We start from the raw sequence: 23,766 nt of genomic DNA on the forward strand, positions 1-23,766 counted from the left end.
CACTCAGGTGGATCAGTAAATTGTAAAATGGTTTGTATGAATTACTTTGAGGCCTTCTTCCAAGTAAATTTACAGAAGGAGCAGAACCTGCTTAGTCTTGCATAAAATGTAAATATATATACACAGACTCTTTGACTGATAAATAGTATTCAATCAGTAACCAGAGTTCTTCAACAGAAAGTCTAACATAGATACCAATATACTTGTCTAATAGAGATTTTACATTTGTCTTTTCCATTTCCTTCAAAGTCCTTTGAGGAATTGGTTTGTGCCTCTTCAACTGAGAAGGAACTAAGATAGTGCTGTGAATGCTCTCCCCAGTGTGCTGAATATAAGTGCTCTTTGCACAAGACACCACAAAAATTAAAACATTTGTGTCTCACATAGTAATGCAGATATGAACTATGCAACACCAGGGACTTCCCCACCACAGGGAAGAAAACTCTCCTTCTATTTTCTACACATTTAATAAATGGCTTTGACCTCTCTTATTCAAAATATTCCAAAATATTCTAAATAGGCAGAGAAGACAGAATGGCTAAGTAACCTGTGACTCTCAGTCATTCATCGTGATATGGAGTGCTTCATAAATCACTTGCATTTAGAACGATGCACACGGAAAGAAGGAATGGCACTATCTATTCTGCAGGCAGAGTAGACAGTCATGAAGATTAAAAAATTTGGACTGGTTTTATGTCTGATCTGAGACCTGTTTCACTGAGGAGTCAGCACCCCATAACGCTTTAATATTCAAAATGCATTTCCCTCTGGCTTCAGCTGTGTGTGCTCTGAACTCCTGCAAATCATGCCCGCAAGGTATCCAGCTAAGCATTCGGCAAAGTAGTGACCTCCTTTCCAAACTCTGCTTGGAATGACTTGCTTACCTGCACAAAACAGCTCTCTGGGAGAGGCAGGGACAGAATGCAAATCACGAGTGCAAAACTAAATAGCTTTGGCATGTCCCTTCTTGTGATCCTGATCTTACTTCTTTATCACATTCAACTTGCAACTGAGGCAGTAGTACTGTTGGAGATGATAGTTTCCTATACTGTATGTTCCTGATTCATCACCAGAGCAAATCTGCACTGTCTAATGAATTATGAAAGAACTTCTGTAAAAAAACCCAATAGTGATAGTGTAATTTATCCTTGCTTCTCCATACATGCAGCAGTATTAGGCTGAATTAAAGTTGGATTTGCTAACGTTTGGATATTTGACCTTGCAATCTTCCAAATATTCTTGGTGTGGGAAAAGATGGGAGGAGGAAGATGGCAACATATATGTGTAATTTGCCAAGTTCCAAAAAAAGAAAAAGAAATCTATACCTTACCCAAATAATGCGACGTTTTATTGACTCCCATGCATCAGAAAAGTAGTGAAGCCACAAGGCTGACCACTTGAAACTAATGAAATGATAGGAAATGGTAGCACCTCTGGAGGTGGGAAGTATATCCATAGCACTGCTCCAATGTCTTCTACCTAGCCCCCGTCACCAGACTCCATGGTATCTCAATACAGGTCTCGTTATCTTGACAAGCTAAACCCCGAGTCTGACACTTGGCCTCACGACTACCTCCAGTCACAGTGTCCCAAAACACAGGAAAGTGTTCTGCTTCATCTTCTTTGTCCATTCTGCTTCTTTCATACATTATTTCTCTTTTGAATCCTTCAAAAGCCTCCCTCGTTATGTCTTTCACCAAAGAACTTTTTCCTCCTTTCTCCTCCCACCTCTCACACCAACAAGAGCGAGTCTCCTCCCCTGACCAGATTGAGCAGCACCTCTCGATCCCTTACTCTCATCATTTCAGCTTGACTCCTTCAGCAGTCAGCCAAATTTTTCTGATTTACCCTCTCCCCCTTCTCTAACCATCTTAACCACTTTTCAGAAGTGATGACTCATCTCCCCCCATTTTGCTGACCACTCAGAAGTATTACAGAAAGCACAAGAGTTTTATTTAAAGTATCTGAACACAGTCTGGACCAGAGCTACCTACAGCCATGGCTGTACAGTTCTTGTGAGGCAATGTTCCCAGCACAGAGCATCCTCAGTAGTCTTGCTCAGAATGCAGGTAAAAAAATGTCAGGAGTAGAGAAATTTAAGCTGCTTAGTGAACACAAGAATCTTTGGAGGTTTTAGCTTTTAGGCTCCTTTCACTCTCTATTTTGTATATATCTACCTATACTGAAAACTATAGCATTTTATAATCCTATTTCTCAGCCAAATTTGTACATATTTTACCAAAAATGTCCTGCATATCCAAAGCATATCCGTGTAACAGCTTTAAAAGAAAAGGCCTTCAAATTTTTTCACAGCCTGCGCAAATATAGCATTTTCTTCTAATTTCCTATGTAGAATCATGTCTACGGTAACAAAAATCAAATAATTAAAGTTTACAAAAATACAGTATAGAGAAAACTCAGTACCAACTAGTAAGGATTAACATGAGTAGCTGAAAACCAAGATTTTATAATGAAAAGTGTTAGGCAACCCTAACAACAGCCCATCAACCCTCCATATAAAAATATTCAGTTCACACAATTTAATTTACAAAACAAATTACAAAGAGAATGAGACGGAAAAGCAGAAGGCAGTAAGTTTACAGAGGTCAATTCAAGATCTGTTGAAAAGGTGCAAGAACCACAGAGGATGAAGTGTGAGGGCAGGCAGAAATGAAGGGAGCACTCAGTGCATAGAAAAGAATAACTCTGGTATATTTTATTAAATCAGACTGGCAATCTGAAAAAATAAACAACATCAAAGGGATGTTTTCCCCATTTTTAAACAAAATAAGGAAATCAGGAGGCATGTTTCTGTGTATGTGTTTTCTACCACAACTTCTGGTCCAGCTGCAAAATTTCAATCCAGTCTGACAAAAAGGACAAGGGAATCTGAAATATTAAGTCTTGTTTCTATGAAACTAGCCAACTGGGTAAAGAAAAAGAGACCCTACTCCTGTCACGCCTAGTGAAAGGCTGAAACTTCAGTCATCAGGCATGAGAAAATCCACTTATCTGCAAAACAAATCCGTGAAAAAAACCCCACCAAACTCCAAGCTTCCTTCACTTCACAGCACAAGAACTTTTGTTCCTTTTTTCCTTTTAATTAAATAATGCCATTTGAAGTTACAGTCCACATTGTGACTGTAACATATGTCTTTAACATAAAGACTCTTTCTGTCTTTAACATCTTATTTTTCATCTGCATGTTTCAAACAAGTTTCCTTCAGGAAAGGCCATATTCTGCTTCACCTTGCCACGGGCAGCACTAGTTGAGCCTTCATCAGTAATTGTGAGATTCAAGTAAAATCCTCTAATTTGGAGAATTTACCTTTATTCTGTGACAGCCTCCTGCAGTGGCACCCGTATAATCACAGTAAAATTCAAAATACATTGCAAATGAAGGGAACTGACAAGGGCTGCCTGTATTGTCTCTACTACTTCTATGAATGTGAAACAAAACCACTGTTTGTTCTAGAATATAAAAGAATTCAGTTTGTATATGTAAGTACTACTTCACCCTGAGATCTCTTTATCCCTAAGTTCTCCTCACATCCCACTGTATTTGCACTCCAAGGTCTGTGCTGACCTTGCACTACGGGAGCATGAAGTCACAGGCTCCAAAGTATCAAATCACCTGTATTTTGGTATATAACCTGAAAGATTATTTCCTACCTGAGTATGATTTTGCCTAATCTACTCAACAAACATTGCTTTCACAGAATCATTATGGTTGGAAGAGACCTCTGGAGATGACCTAATCCAATGCCCAAGGAGGTTGCTTTAGGACATGGAAATCAATATTGAGAACATCTTTTCTGAAAGGCCCTTCATTAACAGAGTTTATTAGATCCTAATGCTACTGGGCTTCAGAGAACATGGCACATACCTATTTTCCTGATGTTTCTGAGAGGTGGTGGTGATGGAATATGGTACGTTAGTATACTATATCGCAAGATTTACTGGAATAATTTATATTTGGGGAATTTGAATTAATGAAGAAAGATATTTTGGAAATTCAATTCTTAGTTGTGCTTCTTAATGCCTGTACATTAGACAGTGAGCTTTCAGTAAGTACAAGCAAATTAAAAAAAAAAAAAATTAAAAAAAAAATCTATCTTCTGCTGTTTATAGCAAAAGTAGGTTAGGTTGAGCACCTAAATGTAACAATCTACAGTCCTAAAGGTCTAGTATTACAATATACAGATTCTGGAATTAGGGAAGGTTGGCTTTGTTTGGGTATGTAAGTACAGCAAGGAGAAGTCTAAAAGTGTAACTGTGGTCTTCAACACCAACATGAAATCAGCCTGTGTCTGTCTGCCCATGCGGGAAAGTAAAAGGGTAATTAACATAGTACACGAAAAAAATGAATGGGTTTTATTAGTCCTGGTAACAAGATATTGTAAGTCTAAGCTTCACTGTGATCAAGCCAAGTGCATAAGTTAATCAAGACCTTCACTAAAGCATTTCTGTTAACACTTTCATCTTACCAGTGGGAATTATTTATAAAACGGTTTTCCACTGCCAGCATGACAAGGTGATCATTAACACAGCACAGACCATGTGAAGGAACAAAATTAAAAACATGCAGAAGTGGCATTACACTGGTACTGTAAGCAGCTGCCATAAATAATTCTGCTCCTCAAGGTGATTTCAACAGTCTTGCTCTAAATCTAATAAATCAAAAGCCCTTTATAAAAACTCTAATTCTCAAAATTTAAATTTCTAGCCTTCCCAGTGATGTTTAACTTTACCTTCTTATGCATGAGAAATCGATTTGTTCAACCAAGCCAGTTCCGAGTTCCCCTTGTAAGAGTTCATTTGGAACTGATTACACAAAAAAAGAGACATTGAGTTTTACACATCTTAGGTTTTGAAGTAAGAGCCCATTGTGTCCCATAACTGTTTCCCACCCCCACCATCAACACACCAGGAATTAAAGAGAGCAAATCAATGGGAAGGCTGTGATGCAGGGAATCAGTAATACAACAAAACCAACATCCATTCTAGGGTGCTGCTTTCACTATGGCACAGGTAGGTACTATCTTGGTCATTAAAAATTCTGAATGCTGACTTACATGAAAACAAGGTGGTGGTTTAGGTTAGTTTGCAAAGGTATTTATATTCTCTACCTCACACCCACCCACCCAAACACAAATTAAATTCTGTGTGCAAAAATCTGCTTGCAGAAATGTATCATCATCTCATCATTCTTGGTGAAATATCTCTAGATGCAAAACAGCATTACAAATAAGTATTGATATCCTACATGCTTCTGTAAGTAAGACATTTACCAAAAGTAAATTTATTATTTCCCATAGCACTATACGTGCACTTCTTAGCAGACATTTCTGTATTCTTTCTCTGAATAATACAGATATTTAAATTGACATTTCCTATATTTAGTTCATATATGAACCGTTTACAAACTAGATGTCTACAGTACTGAAACAGACTTTTAAAGTTTTGCACATTTTGGACTATGAGGTAACGAGGATATGGAAATAATTCATTGAAAACTCGTAAAATTTAGCAAGTTCTCCAGCCCATCACATGATTTGTGCATGCATTCCACCTCAGCCTTTACAAAGAATGCCATGTGTGTATGGATGTGCCTACCCAGGGCTCTCCCAAATCTTTCCCTTCAGAACTTCCAGCATACAGTACTCAACTGCTCTGTACATGAAGTTAATATTCACGATACCAAAAACATCAGAGGTTTTGGATATGCTGGTCCATATCCATTTGACTTTCTGCATCTTAAGTTGTCCTAGGAGGAGGGGGACATATTTGCAGACTATGGGCAACTAAAGCCTTTTTGTGCACAGTCCTAGTTAGAATAGCACCCCATTTGTTCCAGCTTTCACTTGGGCCAGGTAACAAATGATTAAAAAGTTACCACTAACTTCCATATCCTGAATTTTAACTATATCTAACCCCTGGTTGGATGCTCTGAGAAAGTGAGCTCCATATGAAATGATTTTCTTTTAATTTGTATGCAACTCCCTTTAATTCCTCCAATGTTCTTCTTTCCCTTATTCCCTCTTCTCAATTCTCAATCATTAAACAATTCTTGAAGTAACTGGATTTCTTTTCTATTGTTGCTTGGCTATTTTTCAATACAATCTAGATAAAAAAAAAAAGTTTTTTATAATAACTGTCCCTCACATCAAACTGCTCAGATCTGTAGCCATTGGTCTTTCCAACAGAAATCTCTTGGGACAGCTTTACCCTTTCACAGCAGCAGTGAAACAGAAGGAGCAGTGTTAATAAAAGAACTGCAGCAACTGGTCGGCAAAACAATGCAATTTGTGCCCAGACTTCATTTTTACAGATAAAGGACAAGCTACACCATTGTTAGTGAAAATTTCATTTCACTTTTTCTAACTGATAAAATTGGAGTCCAGTTATTCAAATAATACATTTGAACCTTGGCATAAAAAGAGCTGAACACAGTAGCAAAATGTCATACGGACTATAGGCCAGGTCCTGCAACTTTCATACATCACAGAACCTCTATTATGTCTCTAAATCTGTTAAAATAATATTTCACACGTCTAAACACGATTAAAAAGCTGAACATTCTTCTTGATTCTTAGCATGCCCACAATTAGCAATGCAGAATACCACCTACAAAAAGCAAACAAGAAACCAAACCAACAAAAATCTACTACAACTCTTCATGACCTATAGGGTGGATAATACAATTTTTTCCCCCTGGCCTTCCCTGACATTCTTTCACACTCCTGTGGAACAGAGTACTTTTGCTCCAAAGCATTGGCTCTTCTGCACTTCCAGCTTGTTTAGAGAAAGCACGAAATAGCTCTATTCAGAAGACTATGATCAGTCCTTCAGTTTTTGTTTACTCCTGCAGAGGCTGACTGCGTAATTTACTGTCCTAGTTTGCAAACCTATTTTTTCAATGAATATAATTAAGAGTGCTGCTTACTTTTTCTATAATTAATCAGGAGTAAAAAGCAATGTAATAAAAGAAACAAAGAGATTTTTTTTTTAACACTAACATACCATAGTTCTCTCTCAGAAATAAAGTGAAATGCTTTAAAAGAAAAAGATGATCAACAGTGGTGCTATTTTGCTTATAGCAAAAGGGCACACACTTGTTAAGCTAACAGGGACAACACTTTTACAGCATATATCAGAAAATCTAGTTTCATAAGCTTAGAAAGTTTCATAAAAAAACTGCAGGAGGGTGTGAATTCACTTTGGCTTTAAGTCAATGCTTCTTCATTATTATTTTACTCACACACAAAGACTCCAAGCTTAGGAGGTAAGCTGTAGACAGCCTTTCCCTACAATGGCATCAGAAAGAAAAAAAAAAGGCAGTCAACATATTCAACGATGGGTCCCTGAGCCCAAAGGTAATGACTAAAGAGTTTTCTGAAGAAAAATATTTAAGCCATATTTCCAGCCAACTGAAGATGTCCTCTGTATCTAAGGACAACAGTTAAACACTTCAAGAGTCACCATTAAACAACGAAACAATCATACTACAAATGCAATTTTGAAGACCCTTCCCAATCAGATTTTCCAAAAGTTTTCATAACAATAGGAGGTATTTTTAGGATATAAAACTAGAATGTCAGGTATAACAGAAATATTACTACAAATATACAAAATATACCTGTTAGCATGAAAATATGATACAACTAGGCTGCATGTCAAATATGCTCCTGAAACAGCCCTAAATTTATTCTAACAGAGAGACCAGATGAATTCATTTACACTCCTAGACCTCAATTCTTTCATCCTTGCGACTGACCTGTAATTGTTAGCTTCTTAGAACTATTACCACAGATGTAAAAAAACCCCAAATTAAGCTTCTAGCCACAGTAAGGATTTCATAATCTCTACCACGTGTCATTTTGCTTTCTGGAACAAACTTCTTAAATATAAGGTCATCATAGTCATCAGGTAGTCACCAAATAGCACAGGTATTTACCACTTATTTAGTTTGCCAGGATTTAAATGGCCATCATTACACATTTGTCTCTCTGCATAAATCCTACTCTGTGTGCGTGCATAAGGAAGTACTGACCATTAAAAGCACAGAAGGGAAAAAAAGATGCAGCCAGAGGCAGGGTCCCTTAAGCAGAAGGCTCAACATTCAACATTTTCAGAACTCTCTCCTTTTTCTGTGTGAACCCTATTCTACTTATGATCCTATAATTACAGATAGCTTAAGTATGTTATCAGTGATGTTACCTTCCACAGTTTACACTACTTTTCAGTAACATCTAGTGCTCTTCACTGTGCAGAGTGTTCCAGTAATTCTCAGCAGAGCACCCACTGCCTCCCTCACTTGGGCCCGCTTCAGAGGATTCCCAGAATACACACACAGCTGTTTGACCTTCCTCCTGTCCTCAACATGCCTTATCTAATGTAACTGAAGAGATGTCATCACCTTACAGTGTCTCTGAATACAAAGTCCTACACTATGTTTGAATATAATACCACAAACTGCCGCCACTACTTTACACCTCTCCACTGAGGCCTCAAGTATTGCTTATAACACAGACTATCACATAGATTCCATGCATAAGCTTTTGAAAGTAAACTTAATTTCTAGAAAATCATCTCATTCTGCAACAGGAGCAGCTCTGCTCTGCTCCTGTGATTTTTTGTTGCTTTTGACTGTATCACAACTTTTCCATACTCTCTTCTGCTTCTGCCTGGATGGATCTTTATGTCTGTTCTTCTTTCTACTGCTTAAAGGCCATTTGGATAAATGCCACCTCCCATTTAAACCCTAACATACTGTTCTTTCATAGAAGGCTTAGAAATCCAGTTCTGTTTAGTGAGCTGCACATCTAGTTACCAGAATGCAGTTATCAAGAGTACTCACAAAGCAGAAGAAATCCTTGAGCTGATTCTAGAAAAAAATTTCATTAACCTTCCTTCCACTTGTCCCCAATACAAGGAACATAAACATATTTTGGCTAATATGATTAGCAGCTTTCCATTAGTAACCCAGACCACGCTATGAGAACTTCTGGACCATTCCCAAGCACCCATGGCATATCACAATACCTGACTCGGAGATTTTTCTGACCAACAGATTCCAAAATTATAAGCACCTCTCAAGATAGCCTGGAAATCATGGATGGCAATAAGCACTTTTTAAATGCTCTTTCCAATTGGCTGGTTTTTCCTACCCAGGGCATTAGGAAGGATCTGAAATTGACCCATTTTTAGGAAGCTCTTAACTTTCCACACTACAGCAGCTGTATCATAGCAAGTCACATATCTAGAATGAAAATGTTCAGTCTTCTGTATGCAGCTGTAGCCACCCATCCACAGCACTGCCAACCAACCTCCATTCTCAAGCTGGCTAGTGGAAGAGCTCCAGGCACTTTCAGCACAGCTCTTTCTACAGTCAGGTTCTGACTTTGTGCTTTTTGTAAACCCCCCAACAAACTGCTAAATAGAGAAGAAATTCAAATTTCAGAATAGAGAAGAAAATGCACAAGTCTGACTTCAATCAAGCAAAGGAAATCTATCACCTACAATCCTGCCACAGACTCCAGTTAATGCATCCTTAAACCAGTTTGCATGCAGTTCCCTAGTTTATGTTTGGGCAATTACCACTTATTCCTCAAAGCCAGACAGCTGGCAGAACTGGTTTTAAGACCCACAACTGAAGGAGCTGTCTGGGGCCTCAGAGGCCTATTAGCCTAACCTGAACATCAGGGCAAGTCACCTAGTGCATGAGAAAAGCTGAACCCTACACATTAATCTTCGTCCAGGATCAGAGTAACCTGACATTTCTTTTATTCACCACAGTCCTCCTATTTGCCTCACTGGAAGGTTATGCCAGTACAGAAGTAGAGCAAAAAGTGGTGAATCTGTCCCCTAGTTTGGCAAGAGGATGAACACACTAGTCACATGAAAAGGAGAGTTCTGAACAGATTGTTAACATCTCTCCTTTATATTTCATCGAGAGAGACACAGCGACTTAAAACTTGCATATTGCACACGGCAGTGTTGCACAGGTTCTAACCTTCAGTTATTTTCCATCTCCAATCCCACAGCATGGACTTAGCACTTTGTAAGTAAACAGGGGGTTAACCTGACATGCTGATGTACTAAAGCTTTAGGAAATCTATATAATGCATTTACCCAACCATAAACATGTGGAAGAAAAGCTCCTTTTGCTATGGCCAAAATTTGTACTTATTTTAAGGAATAGTTTAAAAACACAGTTTCAAATGCCAACAAGCAGATGAGGCAACAAATAAAATAAAATACTTTTCTTTACTGTTTCCCATGCAATATGTGGGATGCTTTCATCATGCAGCTAAACACCACCAATGTCAATGGTATTTTTAGCATTTTAGGTTTGCCCAGCATTTACTCATAGCTGTTTCACTAGCAACTGGAGCAGATGAAATCTGAACCACTTGTCCTGAAATGCTTCATGGGCCAGTTGTAAAGGACATTTGGGGTACAAGTTTTGGGATCATGCCAGTCACCCATGATTTGCTGATATCCCCTGTGGTGTCGATGATGACTGCCAGACCATTGTGCTGCATTAACATCACACAGACTGCCTTATCTCTTATCTCTTGCTCAAGTGATTTACTACATCTTCTTAGAGCATGTATGTATGAAACCTTCTGCACAGCCTTAGGTTCACCAAGGAAGATTTTTAGAGGATAGGAATAAGAAAAAAATCTGAGAAGGATTTCTTCTTAACTCTTTCAAATGTTAGTATAGCTAGTCTGATCTTCCCTCAACTCATCCTACCGCTGCTAAAGCTTATTTAAACCATCACTTCCAAATAAATCCCCATGCAGATAAACCTTCTTCCACACACATTTATGACAGTCACAACAATTCTAGAACCATGAAGAAGTTTATTTTGAATTTACCTTGACTTTTCCACTCATGAAGTGTGAAAAAAGAAATAGAGGTGCAAGCAATACCTTCACTTGCTTTGCTTTCCTTCATGCCAAGACGACAGCATGGTTCACAAAGAGAAAGGTCAACCAGTCAAACGGTTAGGTCTAAAGTCTTTCTAAAGTCTAGAAAGGAATTCAGAGTCACCTTGAAAATATTTCAGTTTTTCAATCTAATTAAATATTTTTTCTCCTCCCCTGCCACCCCAAACAGCACATTTTAACTTCTCCCTTTACACACATTTATACCTTCTAGTCAATAAACAAAATGAAAGTTGCTGAAAGGCTCCTACATGCATTTAGTCTGATACATTAAGATAAACCTGAAATACTGTGGGCCACTAAAATACAGGCTAATACTCAGCAATGAAGACTTCCATGAGAATCTCAACTCAGTCTCCTCTGTAGTGCCAGCCCCTTCCCAACAGGATGCCCTTCAGAAGATGGAGTCAGCTTCTTTAAACAAGGCAGCTAATAATATGTTTTGTTTTGGTTTTTTTCTGGTGAATGAAAAAAACCAGGACATTTGTCATTGAAGATAAAAAGTAGAATCTATCAGGAAGGGAACAACCATCAAGAAAAAAAAAGTGAGCTTTGCATTGCCTTTTGTTCAGAAACTCCTGGCACAGGAGTATCATCTATTGATTATTTCTTAAGCATGTGAAATGGGAGCAGAAGGATCAGGATTAATACACCTGAAATTTTGACCAGTGGATTAATACTGACTACGTAATTTATAGCCACAATCCCATTTTCAGAATTACTCAAAAACTGAGGGAAATAACAACATTAGACTGATTTTCAAAGACACTTACACTGCACCCAGTGATGGTGGTGCTCACAGTGGGCCATTTACCCACCCTTGGCTGAACAATGCACTGCTGCAGCCACACAGCTCATAGGTCCATGAGTGAACTTGCTCATCTCTCTATAAAACTGCTATTTCACAATACACATAGGAGAAGGTTCCTGAAGGCCTAAATTATATTCAAGAAGAGTATTTAGGCTGCTAAATCATTCAGGCACTTTCAAAGGATTTACTCAAGTTTGCAAATCTAATTGCTCATCTAAGCTTAATTCAGCTCAATTTTAAAAATCAGCTAAATTGGTGCTAATGCTGATGACACTAAAAATGCTCTTAAACTCATTTTAAGGTTAATTTGGTAATTTACCAACATAAAGGTTAAGCTGACTAAAGGTATTTTTTATATAGAATTTTACAGAATTGCATTGGCTTAGGCTATAATAGTAAAAAAATTAGTTTATTCAAATTTCTCTAATACGAGCTCATAATTTTACTTCAGGCACTAGTTCTCTAGATAAAAAAAAGTCACAGAGGAAAATGACATGAATAAGCACACTTTTTGTTGCAGCAGTTACTTGAATTTTTCAGGATATTCAGTAAAGCGATCATCAGTAGAGAAAAACCCCTCCTATTTCCCTGACTTAAATGTGAGGAGTAACCCTCTTGTATAAGAAATGCTGCTATGAATAGGTCTAGACTTTACACAGCCATGGGTCACTAATTTAATTAGATTTCAAAGCAGCTATTCTACCTTTACACTGAATACAATACTTCCTGTACCCTCCCTCATACTAAAAGGAATAAAACAATCCCCGAGAGGTTTACACCTCAACGCATGAGGAAACAACAACAAAGTGTACATACAATACCTTGAGTTACAAATGGGATTTATATTGTTCAAGTTATTAGGAAAACCTTAACTACCTGCTAAGTTGGTATTTTTAGCAAGGAAAACAAAAGCTTTTCTCCTTTCTGGTAAGACAAGGATTCTGTTTGACCTGCTCTGCTCAGAAAATGACTGCTGTCAGCCAGCCTCAGTAACTTCCCCTCCTAATTATGAGCTTTTGCACATACTACAAAATTAAAACAAGCTTCTCTGTATGAATAAAATGCATTTTAAAAAATGAAATTTACTGGTAACAATGAAAGTCCTTGCCTTCCATAAAAATAAACAGTTGGTTTTGTAGGGTTCTTCTTGAGAGTTGAAGAGTAGGGTAGAGCAAGGAGCCCTGCTGTGTATCAGTGTTTGTTGGTCTTTTGAGCTTTTGTCCTTTCAAACGAAAATGGGGGCTGCAGTTTTCACAGGGTTCTTGTATCACATTTGTTACCATGCATTTCAGACTGTGTAAGCTTACTGCTTTCATAATTTGAGTGATCCAAAGCTCCATGGATTAGTTACTTGAGGAGATTGGGGGGGTTGCCCTCACTAAAAGCCATGAGGGAATAACAAGAAACCAAGTTCATATTCTTTTCCAGGAGCTCACGGTAACATTTCAAAGAATTGCACAAGATAGGCGCTGTTACTGGAAGTGAAACCAAACTATAATAGACAGGATCATTTGCCTCCAGTTTCACCATCTATAAATGACATGAAAATACCTATTATTTGACACTATCATACTGCTACACATCTATACTGTTATTCAGCAACATGCACGTAAAGGAAAAATGTGCTATAAGAACTATATGAAGAATCTTTGCAAATAGCTTTGTTATAGTTAACATCAGTCCAACTTCACATCTTGCTCTGCTGAAGCAGGACACTAATTCAGCCTCAGTCCAGCTTTTACACACAAGTGCACAACATTTCATACTCTATTCTTTCACAGGAAAACAAGATGCCAGCATACCGGAAGGGCAGGGGCAGGAAATCAGGGGTTCCTCTGGATCTCACATATAAATGAAGCACTTAGGGTGTTGATTCCCTAAGCTGACAATACAGTTCTTCTGCAGGCAGCTACAGTCTACTGCTACCTTACATGTTGTGTATACAGTGAGAGAGAGAATTTTGTGAAGAGTGGATATGAAGACGCTAGTGCCAAAATTTCTGGTGAGTCCAGTGCTTGTATTTTGTGAGCAGCATTCCTACTCTCTGTACGGCAAATTAACAGCAGTAAAAGATGAAACTCACCATAACCCATTTTTACAGTGCAGTACTTCTGGAAATATAATGGCTACTAGGACACAAAAAATTTTGATGCACAAATGAAGCTGAAATTATAATAGCCTCTTTACTCTCTCATGTTAGCTAGTGGCAATGGTAATCAAATAAAACTGAAAAAATTACAGAATGTATGAAAATGCATTCTAGACATCCATTCCTCTTTCTGATTTCAGGTTATCTTTCTGATCTTATGATAAAACTGCTGGGCCACAATACTTATTTGTCATCTTACAATGGAAGTGAAAAGTCAGTCAATTTAAGACATCCAGCAATTTGTTATCAAATAAAATGTTTAAAGAGAGCTGTTTCATGGCTTCTAATGAATTTCAGTGTATGAGCCTAGATTATTTTAAAATCAGTGCTGTGATGAAAAATCAGACTTTCATGGTGTGAAAACTGAGAAAAAATAAGTAGATATTTGAATGTAATTTAAAAATTCCCAGGACAGACAGCACTGGTGATCCATGGAATGTCTAAACCACAGACCCAAACATATTGCATACTGTCATATGCACATGAAAAGAAAGGGGGTAAATGGAAGTAAATAACATACAAAGGTAAGCTTATTTTATTCTGGTTATAAATAAAAACCACAAGGGTAAAACTCCTTGCCCTGCTCCCTCAAAACTAGAAAGCAAATTAAAAAAACTGAAGGGAGTCAGTGTGGAAAAAAGAACACAGGAAGAAACAACAGTGATGTAAAATGGAGGCAAAAAGAAACTGAATTCTATCTTTTCAAAAACAGCATTCTGTTCTACACACAGACGAAAGACACTCATTTCATTACAAGAAGTGTAAGTGAAAAAACAGGAAGGTACAACTAAGTGTAATTAGGGGGTTAACAAAAGTTTGGGGAGCAGGGTCCCTATCCTATTTAGGAACATAGCAAATATAGAAGAGTTATGATGTTATTTCCTCAATTATGGCCACTTCTCCTTTGCAAAGTGGTAACTTGTAAGAGCAAGCACTGATGTGACCTTAGTATTAATTAGTAGGACAGAGCTCTCATCCAGTTACAGGGAAATATCCCTTGGCACCGGGATACAACAAGGAAGAAGGGAGAAGATACAAGAAGCCAGAGAGACAATCCAGCATTGTATTATTTCCAAAGGAAGTACCATCCTGAGACACTTGAGGATGCCTCCTAAAGAACAGTGTTGGGGACCTGAGGCACACAGACACAGAGCCCTGGACACTCAAGAGAGCTGTAGCTAGAACTAGATAAATTGCCAGAGCTGTGATGACAGTGCTGGAATCAGAGCTGTGGGATTTAACAGAAAGATGAAAGCAGTCGGTGACATATCCCTCCTGCCATCTTCTACCCCATAGCACTATGCCAGAACAGCACCAGCTCAAAAAAACACTTGCCACACGATCAGATTCCTGGCTACTTCTATCTATCATAGTGGCAAACATACAATTTTGCTGCCTTTTCTTATTTTTTTTTTAAACTACAGAGTTGCTTTATCTCCAGCCTAGTGTGAGTTCACACGGAGATGGCTGACTAATTTGAACTGGCTGCAGACAAGCTGATACAGGCATTACTGAGTAGCACAGACCGGTGGGGACCACCAGAGAGAGACGAGCTTGGTAGCAAATTCTAATTTACACACAACACATGGAAGATTGTGTCAGCAAAGACTCTCAGAGTGAAGCACATTAATTAGTTAAGCCTACTCAAGTTTTGTGGCTATTTTAAAATTAATAGGGTTGAGTAAACTAGGGCAAGCAGACAAAAAGGCCTACATCCTCAAAAGCACATTGTGGGTATGCTGAGAATTGTCTTTGTTGATCTGGATCTAAATGGATTTCAAGGTCTAATAATGAATCAGAGAGTTGAATACTGTTTCCTAGATTCCTATCTCTCTGTGATCAGGCTCTTATAATGACCTGGGATTCAAAGAGCGTCTTCCACTGCATTATATTAGACCAAAGCTGGTATTAAAGAACTTTAAAAATGTGAAATTATGTGGTAGTTGACTCATCACAGTAAGAACCATAAAGCTGAATACTGCTGCTGTTTTTTTCACATAGCCATGTAACCATATGTAAATTATACCAAGAACAGTAAAAGCAAAATAAGAAAGCATAGTTAAACTTTCTGTTATCTTCCATGGTATATATTTATAAGAGATGGATGGAGCACTTTATGGTAGCAAGAAGTTTGTGTGAAAAGAGAAATACCTTTGCCTCCCAAGTATCCAATAATATTTAAAAGCAAAGTTAACATACCTGTTTCTTCATTGTTCTTTTTTTCAGACTGTGCCACTTGTATAACTTCAGCAGCAGCATCCCTTACTACCAAATCTTCATTCTGCAGCAGTAGAACCACACATTTCCACAGAGCAAGGGTATCAGACAGTCCTACATTTATTTATGGAGAAAAATTAGAATTCTATTTCTTACATGCATTCAAAGAAGTTAGCATTCTGTTTCCACAGCTAAACAAAACAAATGCAGTGAAACACTGCAGAAAAACACACTGACAAACCGTTGGCAAAAGGACTGCCAATATGATCAAAGTATTTTCAGCATGTGTGAACTTTATCTAGATGGTAGACTCAGCTTAGTTTAAACAGTGGGCAACAGATAAGAGAATGGACCTCTCTATCTGGGCTCAACTGTAAGCCATAAGTGCTCTGAATTTTCTACAGTTTCTAGGAGTGCAGAATTCCTGTTTGGCAATGTCAAAAATTTTGCCACTGGAGATTGACCAATGCACTCTGACATGGATTTGCTGTTGCAATCTGCCTGGAGCAAAAGAAGCTTTCTTCAGATAATGCCAGTAGTGCTGGATACAAATGCCATTCCCTGCAGGAAACAGGAAGTGATCCCACCTCTCAGGGATCTACCCGTCACCTACTTCTCCTACATCCACCTCACCCCACCACTCACCAACAAGCCCTGCAACCCTCACACTATCTGTTGGAAGCAAGCCAAGTTAAATCCATAGGGTAATTACATACACAGTATGGTAACTGTCCAGAGGGAGGTGCTCACTTGGTAGACCCCAAGCAGGCAGACAGCATATACCACCCCAGTGGCAATTCTCATCTCACAAGCAATAATCCACCTGCAAACCCTTGTGCCATTTAGTGCTGTCACACTGTGGATGACCAGCTGAAGTCACAAGGTTTGCTGGGGTACTTTTCAGGTCTTCTAGAACATCTTCATTAAGGGAATCTTCTAGAAGGTCTCTTTTAGATGCAGCCAGCTGTTAGATATTACTTTCTGGTGATAACAGACAACAGAGGAGCTGGTGGTTCATTGTTGTGCTGGTTTTCTTCAACTATGTTATCAGTAGGTCTATCAGACATTTGTATTACAAGGCTAGCCAGACAATTGTATTTCACTGCTTGGCCACAATAAATTGCTCAAGGCTTTATTACACAGGCAGAGAAAGCATTCCTGTATTTCATACAACTTCCCTATGTGGGAATGGCATGGAGTACAACTATTTCAGAAAGAAGTTGCTTTTCTTCCTAACGTAACACACTCAATAATGTTCCACTGGCACAGCTAGGGCAGAATAATTATTCCCTTATAGATTCAATGGCCAGCTGTCCCATCTAGACAAGTTTCTACAGTATCTCCAGCAGTGGTAGAAGTCTGCAAATGGATTTTCCAGAAAGACTTTTTCTGAACCCTCAGGCAGCATGATGGAGAAATTGTGGGGTCACCCAGAACATACTGATCAGCATTCATTCTTCCTCTTATGAGCATAATAATGGAAGCTTATGGGAACAACTACAACTCCATTCCACACAACCACTGTCTCCTTAACTTCTACTTTTTACTGTATGTGGTCAAGCAAGGTGATGCAGAATAAGGTGTAAAAGTCAAAACTGTTTATATGTGCATAACCCCTTTAAGATAATGATTCTGAGTTTATATCACTACAACTAAACACCAGATCATGTCCTTGATTTGCGAAAATTCTCACTGCAGTACTGCTGCCTGTCTTGTTCAGGACGCAAAATAATTTCTTCATCATCTGTTACTACTTATTCTTGTATATCTCCTGGCTCCTTAATCACAAAATCCCCTTATTCTCTATTCACAGAAGGCAGGGAAAACCAAAATAGCTAAAAGAAAAAAAACATGTATTCTACAGAACAGACCAGAGAGTTTCACTCAGCTTTGCCTCTCGGTCAGTAATGTATTATTGAATAAGACTGTGTAAGTTTTGTTTCTTTCTTTCTTTTTTTTCTAAAGAGACAGCCTAATGTTAACTTTAAAAAAATCATTGTACCTGGGAGGTAATGTGATCCAATTATTAATCATTCTTACAGCAGAATGTGTCCCTTATTACCAGACTGAAGCCTTTAACCTCAACATTCAGCCAGCACAGCTTTGTTACACTCACAGTGTTAAACTAAAAGTACGTCCACATCATCAATACAGTATTTCAGAAAGACTGAAGTCAGAGAGCAATTGCAAGCTAATAAATCTGTACAGCAATGTACAGTGGCCTGGAGACATAACAATATGTCATGTCCCCCTTCTGCAGAGTTATTGCAAGAAGCTGTGCACTTGTGCTTTTTCTAACAGAATTTAAATAAGTCTACATGTTTAGTAATTAAATCCTATTAAAATGTAAAAAAACCCATTTGAGGTAATTATGTGTTTTGTCTGTGTGTACATAAAATGTATTGTATATATACATATGTCATGTACTAATGGATTTAATCTAAAAAGATCCACAAAATAATGCTCAAACTACTTACCAAGAATGAGCTTCTCACTGATCAGAAGGAAGGATGTTATACTTTTAAGAACTTCAGCAGCCGCTAACAGCATCTCTGTCTCTTGCTCATCTCCACAAAAATACAGTATCTGTTGAACCCATTTTTTCAAGACTTGTTCTGAAATCTAAAAGCACAGAACATGTGAGAAGTATGCTGTACAACCTCTTACCATCACACTGAACTATGGACTGCAGAAGGGATACTGCTCACTAGTAAATGTGGACTTTTTTTCAAGGTGCGCTCAGAGCAGTTATGCACAGGCAATTCTCTCGCTCTGTCCCTTCACACCAGACTCACCAATGACCACACAAGTCAAAGCATATCTTTGTGTCTTCAGTTCTTCTAAACATGCAAGTCAAAGTCCAGTATGCTGGACTATAACAAAGGGAAGCAATTCTCAGAAGCATTCTACAAGTACACACACATAGTTGAAAAAAACAAAAGCTTTTGAAACATGCCATCAATCTCAGCCTTTGATGATTATGCAATGCTTGGTAAAGGGATGCATGAAGCTCCATTTTTCTCCTCTGCTAATACTGGAAATGGATTTTTTTTTTAATAAGACTGTCAAGGTACTTTTCATTTTGAAAGCATGTGCATTCAGAACATTGAATAAATCTCCATGTTGGCTGATACACAGCAAAGCTCACTGTCCTAAAACATGAAGAATCAGAAAAAAAGAACAGGAAAGAGAAATTTCCTGGTTCAAATAAAATCCAGTTGCCATCTTTCGGAAAACATTTAGTCCTCCGACATATTCAAGGAAAACTACTACTAAGCAAAAAAAAAAATGAGATAAAGCTTCAACTCTTCCCAATATGTAATGATGACTATTAGATTTTTTGTGGAAAAAATAATTTGCACTTTATTCAAAAACTTGTAAACTCTGCCCTGCATTGGGACAGCTGGGCCATAACTGGGAAGAGAAAGTCCTAACTTGCATAAGTGACCAAGAAAGATTTGAGATCCCCTGCAAATGCCACCGTTAGGAGAGCAGTGGGTTGGTCAAGGTGCAGGAACCTCAAGTGAAGGTTAGAAAACAGAACTTGCAAAATGCAAGAGGTGGCACCCAGACACAGCATGTGCTACAGCTATCAGAAGGAAGCTCCAAAGGGGAAAAAATAACCCAAACAAACCCAAACAGATTGGCACTTCATTCACAGGAGAACAGATAAAGCAGCACCAGTTTGACCGGGACACAGTTGAGGTATGTGCAACTAAAGTTTTGGAGTTTTTTCTCATTTCTTTCCTTTTTTACTTATTTTTAATTAAAAGAAGTGAAAAACATAACAACAAAATAAGGTAAAGAAGAGAATCAATGAAAAGGTGAGTCGAATAAAAGGGTACACAAGTACAGGAAGATTCACAGAATCTCAGAATGGGTGAGGTTGGAAGGGACCACAGTGGGTCATCTGGTCCAGCTTCCCTGTTCAAGCAGGGTCATCCTAGAGCACATGGCACAGGATGGTCTTGAATATCTCCAAAGGAGACTCCACAACCTCCCTGGATGATCTGTTTCAGTGCTTAGTCACTCGCACAGTAAAGAAGTCCTTCCTCATGTTCAGGTTGAACTTTCTGTGCATCAGCTTGTTGCCTCTTGTCCTGTTGCTTGGCACCACCAAGAAGAGCCTGGCTCCATCCTTGTCACTTTCCCTTCAGATACTTATATACATTGGTGAGGTCCCCTTTCAGTCATCTCTTCTCGAGGCTGAACAGGCCCAGCTCCCTCGGCCTTTCCTTGTAAGAGAGATGCTCCAGTCCCTTAACCATCTTTGTTGTCCTCTGCTGGACCCGCTCCAGGAGCTCCATGTCTCTCTTGTACTGAGGAGCCCAGAGCCAGACGCAGCACTCCAGGTAAGGCCTCACTAGGACTCAGAAAAGGGCCTTCATCCAAGTCATTCACAAATAAATTAAACAATACTGGGCCCAGTAGTGAACCTTGGGGGACACCACTAGTGACAGACGAACTAGACCCTGTGCCACTGATTACAACCCTCTGGGTTTATTCCTCACTAACTGAGTAATAAATGCAAGCTCAGTCATACTCTGTATCATTCTGTGTGGTACATGGCCATGTACCTGCACTGCACAAAGGGACAGAGCACGTCCCACAGATTCTTCAACAGGGGAAAACAAAACATAAAAATCTCATAATATGTTACAATTACTCAAATTTCAAACAGACACATCTATCTAGAAAAGACAGAACTTAACTTTTACCTTATGGAAGAGAAACAATCCCTTTCACAGACGCAAATACTGAAGCCCAAAGAAGGAATTTAGAGGGAAAACTGAGGTACCTGGTCTTTTACTAAGTAGAAAGCTCTCTCTGTGGAGATATCTTACATCTCCCATGATTTACATGCTTACTAGAGAAAATTGTTTTAGCATTACTAGTTAATATTGTTACAGCATTTTTCATTAATTCCTCTTTGTTATTTTAAACTTGAAGTCATCATATTACACCTTTCTTTAACAAAAATATTTAACATCATAATTCATTTCCTCAACTCTTGAGTGCAAATCTGAGATTTTCTTTTTTTTTTTCATAATAAGACCAGATTATTAGCACACAATATGAATTCATTCTGCTGTACACTCTGTGAAAAGTAACATCTATGCAAGGAAAAAAAAAATCTTCATTTTAATACAGATCATGAGAATTTTCTTTATTTTAAAATATCCATTAAGTGGGTTTTGTGTCTTCAAAAATATTTTTTAAAATGTCTAGCACAAAAAGCTGCCTTTGCACTGCTGTACACATACATATGCAACATCACAGACTGACAATTTAAAATCAAAAGAAATCTGAGCTGGCTGGGAACTGCACCCAACCACTGCTTCAGCTTCCCATCCGACCTGCTCTGCTGTGGGCTCCACAGCAATCAGAAACCACAACAAAGTTGCACTTTAGTAAATGGGCTGGATTCAGAAAAAGCGTTAATCACCGCAGGCATTTCCCTTTCCACATTATAGTGACCATTTCAGATGAGCTCAGAAGTTGAAATTAATCCATCAGAAATATTTACTTATGCATTTAAGTTTAAATGACTTTGAGAGGGATATACTGAGATGATATTCATGGCTTTTTCATTTCAGTACATAGCACTGCATTCAGAGAGGAAGATAAAACACCAAAAAAGGTGCAAGGACACAAGAAAACACAAGATTGGGGCTAAAAGAATTCACATTATTACAATCACAAAAAACTCCAGATTACAAAACTCTTAAGCAGCTCCATTTCCCTTACCTGATGATGGTTCTGCAAAAGATGGATAATCAACTTGGAGGCAAATTTGAGAGCTATGATTTGACCTTCAGTGCTGAGAAAACAAGGTAAAGGACATATCAAAAAAATCCAACTATTTATGCCATCATCTCATCTCTAGAAGAAAATTAGCCAGCTCTTAATTACTTCTGATTATCACCAGTGGATATTTTTCAGGCTTAGCACCTGGAGTTTTTACATTACAGATCTTGATGCTAGCTAAGTTTTCAGTTGATATGGAAATGAAACATGCCTTTACTTTCACCTCTCTCATGTTTATTTTCTATTTACAATACTTCTTACAGAAAAAAACATTTGAAAATGGAACCCAAGTCAAATAAACCAGACATTATTTTAAATTATAAACAAAAGCACCTCTTCAAGGTGCTGTTAAGCTGCAAGAATATCTCTTCTACAGCTGCTAGGAATGTTCCAGATGCAGAATATAACAATTGCCACCTTCTCAGCCTCCATGCTGCCCAGCAGGGTCTGAGGATGCGGCTCTCGGCACCGTGGTTTCTGAAGGATAGTCTCACCATGGGGAATGGCAACACCTGAGCAGTATGGCCTGCCAGTTCAGCTACTTCCCTCTAACAGCACCAGTCAGTGTTATTTTACCACCAGTATCTTACTTCATTCCAGAAATGACCACTTCCCACCATAATCATTTAAACTTGAACAACTTAGTGCAAATCAGCAGCAAATGTGCGTAGTTATGAAATGCTGTTCTACACTCTATACCCTAAATATTCACCATTGGTAACATGGTGAATATGGGGTTCAATGTTTATATGGCTTAAAACTACTAGAAACAGGATGTCAAACCCATAGAACCTGGACACTTTAACCCTGGTTGTTCATTCCATTATGAATGGATGGACACAGACTCTAATTCAGTACAAACTACAAACTGGATCCAAATTTTCAGTGCTTTCTGGAGACTTTACAGTCTGAATAGAGAGTGCAAATCCTACAGATTAGAATTAACCATTTCTGCCAATCCAACAAGTTAAATGAGATCTGTTACTCTTTCTACAAATCATCTGCACATAAACCAGGATACAATGGATGGCGCATTCGCGGTAAATGAGTCTATGTTTGGATTATTAATTCAAAGTTAAATCAGGTGTTTCCCAATTACTGTTCAGGAAGAACTATGCTCACTGGCTATCACTGGACAGCCAGAGCAACTTCTTATTTCAGGAACTGTATTACTGGACATTTACAGGGTGCTTTCCCATATGACTTGTGGGCCTTTCTAATAATTCAGATCCATGTCTAACATCTTTGAAAAATTCTCAAGAACTCTCTTGATTCAAACATGCCACATTCACTTTTCTGAAACATGGATTTTTAAAGGGTAGTCTCAAAACAATAAATTAATGTTTCAATGTTTAAAGTTTTAAAAATATAAGTATTTCAACATTCATGAAAGACCATACCTGTTAGAGATGTCTACAAGGTTTAAACTCCAGGTTAAGAGCTCATTTGGATTCATTTTTATAGAGCATTCAGTCTTTGGAAGCACATTTCTAAGATCCATATTATAAAGAATTTCCAGTACCTGCAGACACAATTCACAAACAAAGAATTTAGGGACAGTCTCAACATGAATGTGCACATTTGAGATCAATAAAACACCAACTTAAACCTCACTCCAAGAACACAAAGATTCTCTCTGGATAGCACTAAGAAAGAAAAGAGGAAGTTCTTGCTTTTACACAAGAACATCTGTTACAGAATTATTTCACAGCTCCTGTTCAATGCAAAAAACAAACCCAACCACTCACCTACTATTTAAAAAACATAATGCATGTTTGAAATATAACTTTAAAAATTAAGAATATAATTTACTGAAAACATAACAA

The 23,766-nt window shown here is 38.2% G+C and overlaps 1 protein-coding gene across 4 annotated transcripts in view; it reads right to left on the minus strand.

Annotated features, from left to right (window-relative positions):
- THADA (THADA armadillo repeat containing) overlaps positions 1–23,766 on the minus strand; it is a 166,795-nt gene that overhangs the window by 13,495 nt on the left and 129,534 nt on the right. For 3 of the 4 annotated variants that reach the window (XM_032681319.1, XM_032681321.1, XM_032681320.1), the window contains exons 33-36: positions 23,341–23,462; positions 21,881–21,953; positions 18,610–18,754; positions 16,115–16,246 (exon numbers count right to left, since the gene is read on the minus strand). In XM_032681319.1, the coding sequence (XP_032537210.1) occupies positions 16,115–16,246; positions 18,610–18,754; positions 21,881–21,953; positions 23,341–23,462 (472 nt within the window). Of the gene's footprint in view, positions 1–11,151; positions 11,414–16,114; positions 16,247–18,609; positions 18,755–21,880; positions 21,954–23,340; positions 23,463–23,766 lie in introns of those variants that run through there. The other variant, XM_032681322.1, reaches the window with a different exon arrangement.

This window comes from Chiroxiphia lanceolata, chromosome 3, assembly GCF_009829145.1.
Source record: "Chiroxiphia lanceolata isolate bChiLan1 chromosome 3, bChiLan1.pri, whole genome shotgun sequence".
NCBI lineage: Eukaryota > Metazoa > Chordata > Aves > Passeriformes > Pipridae > Chiroxiphia > Chiroxiphia lanceolata.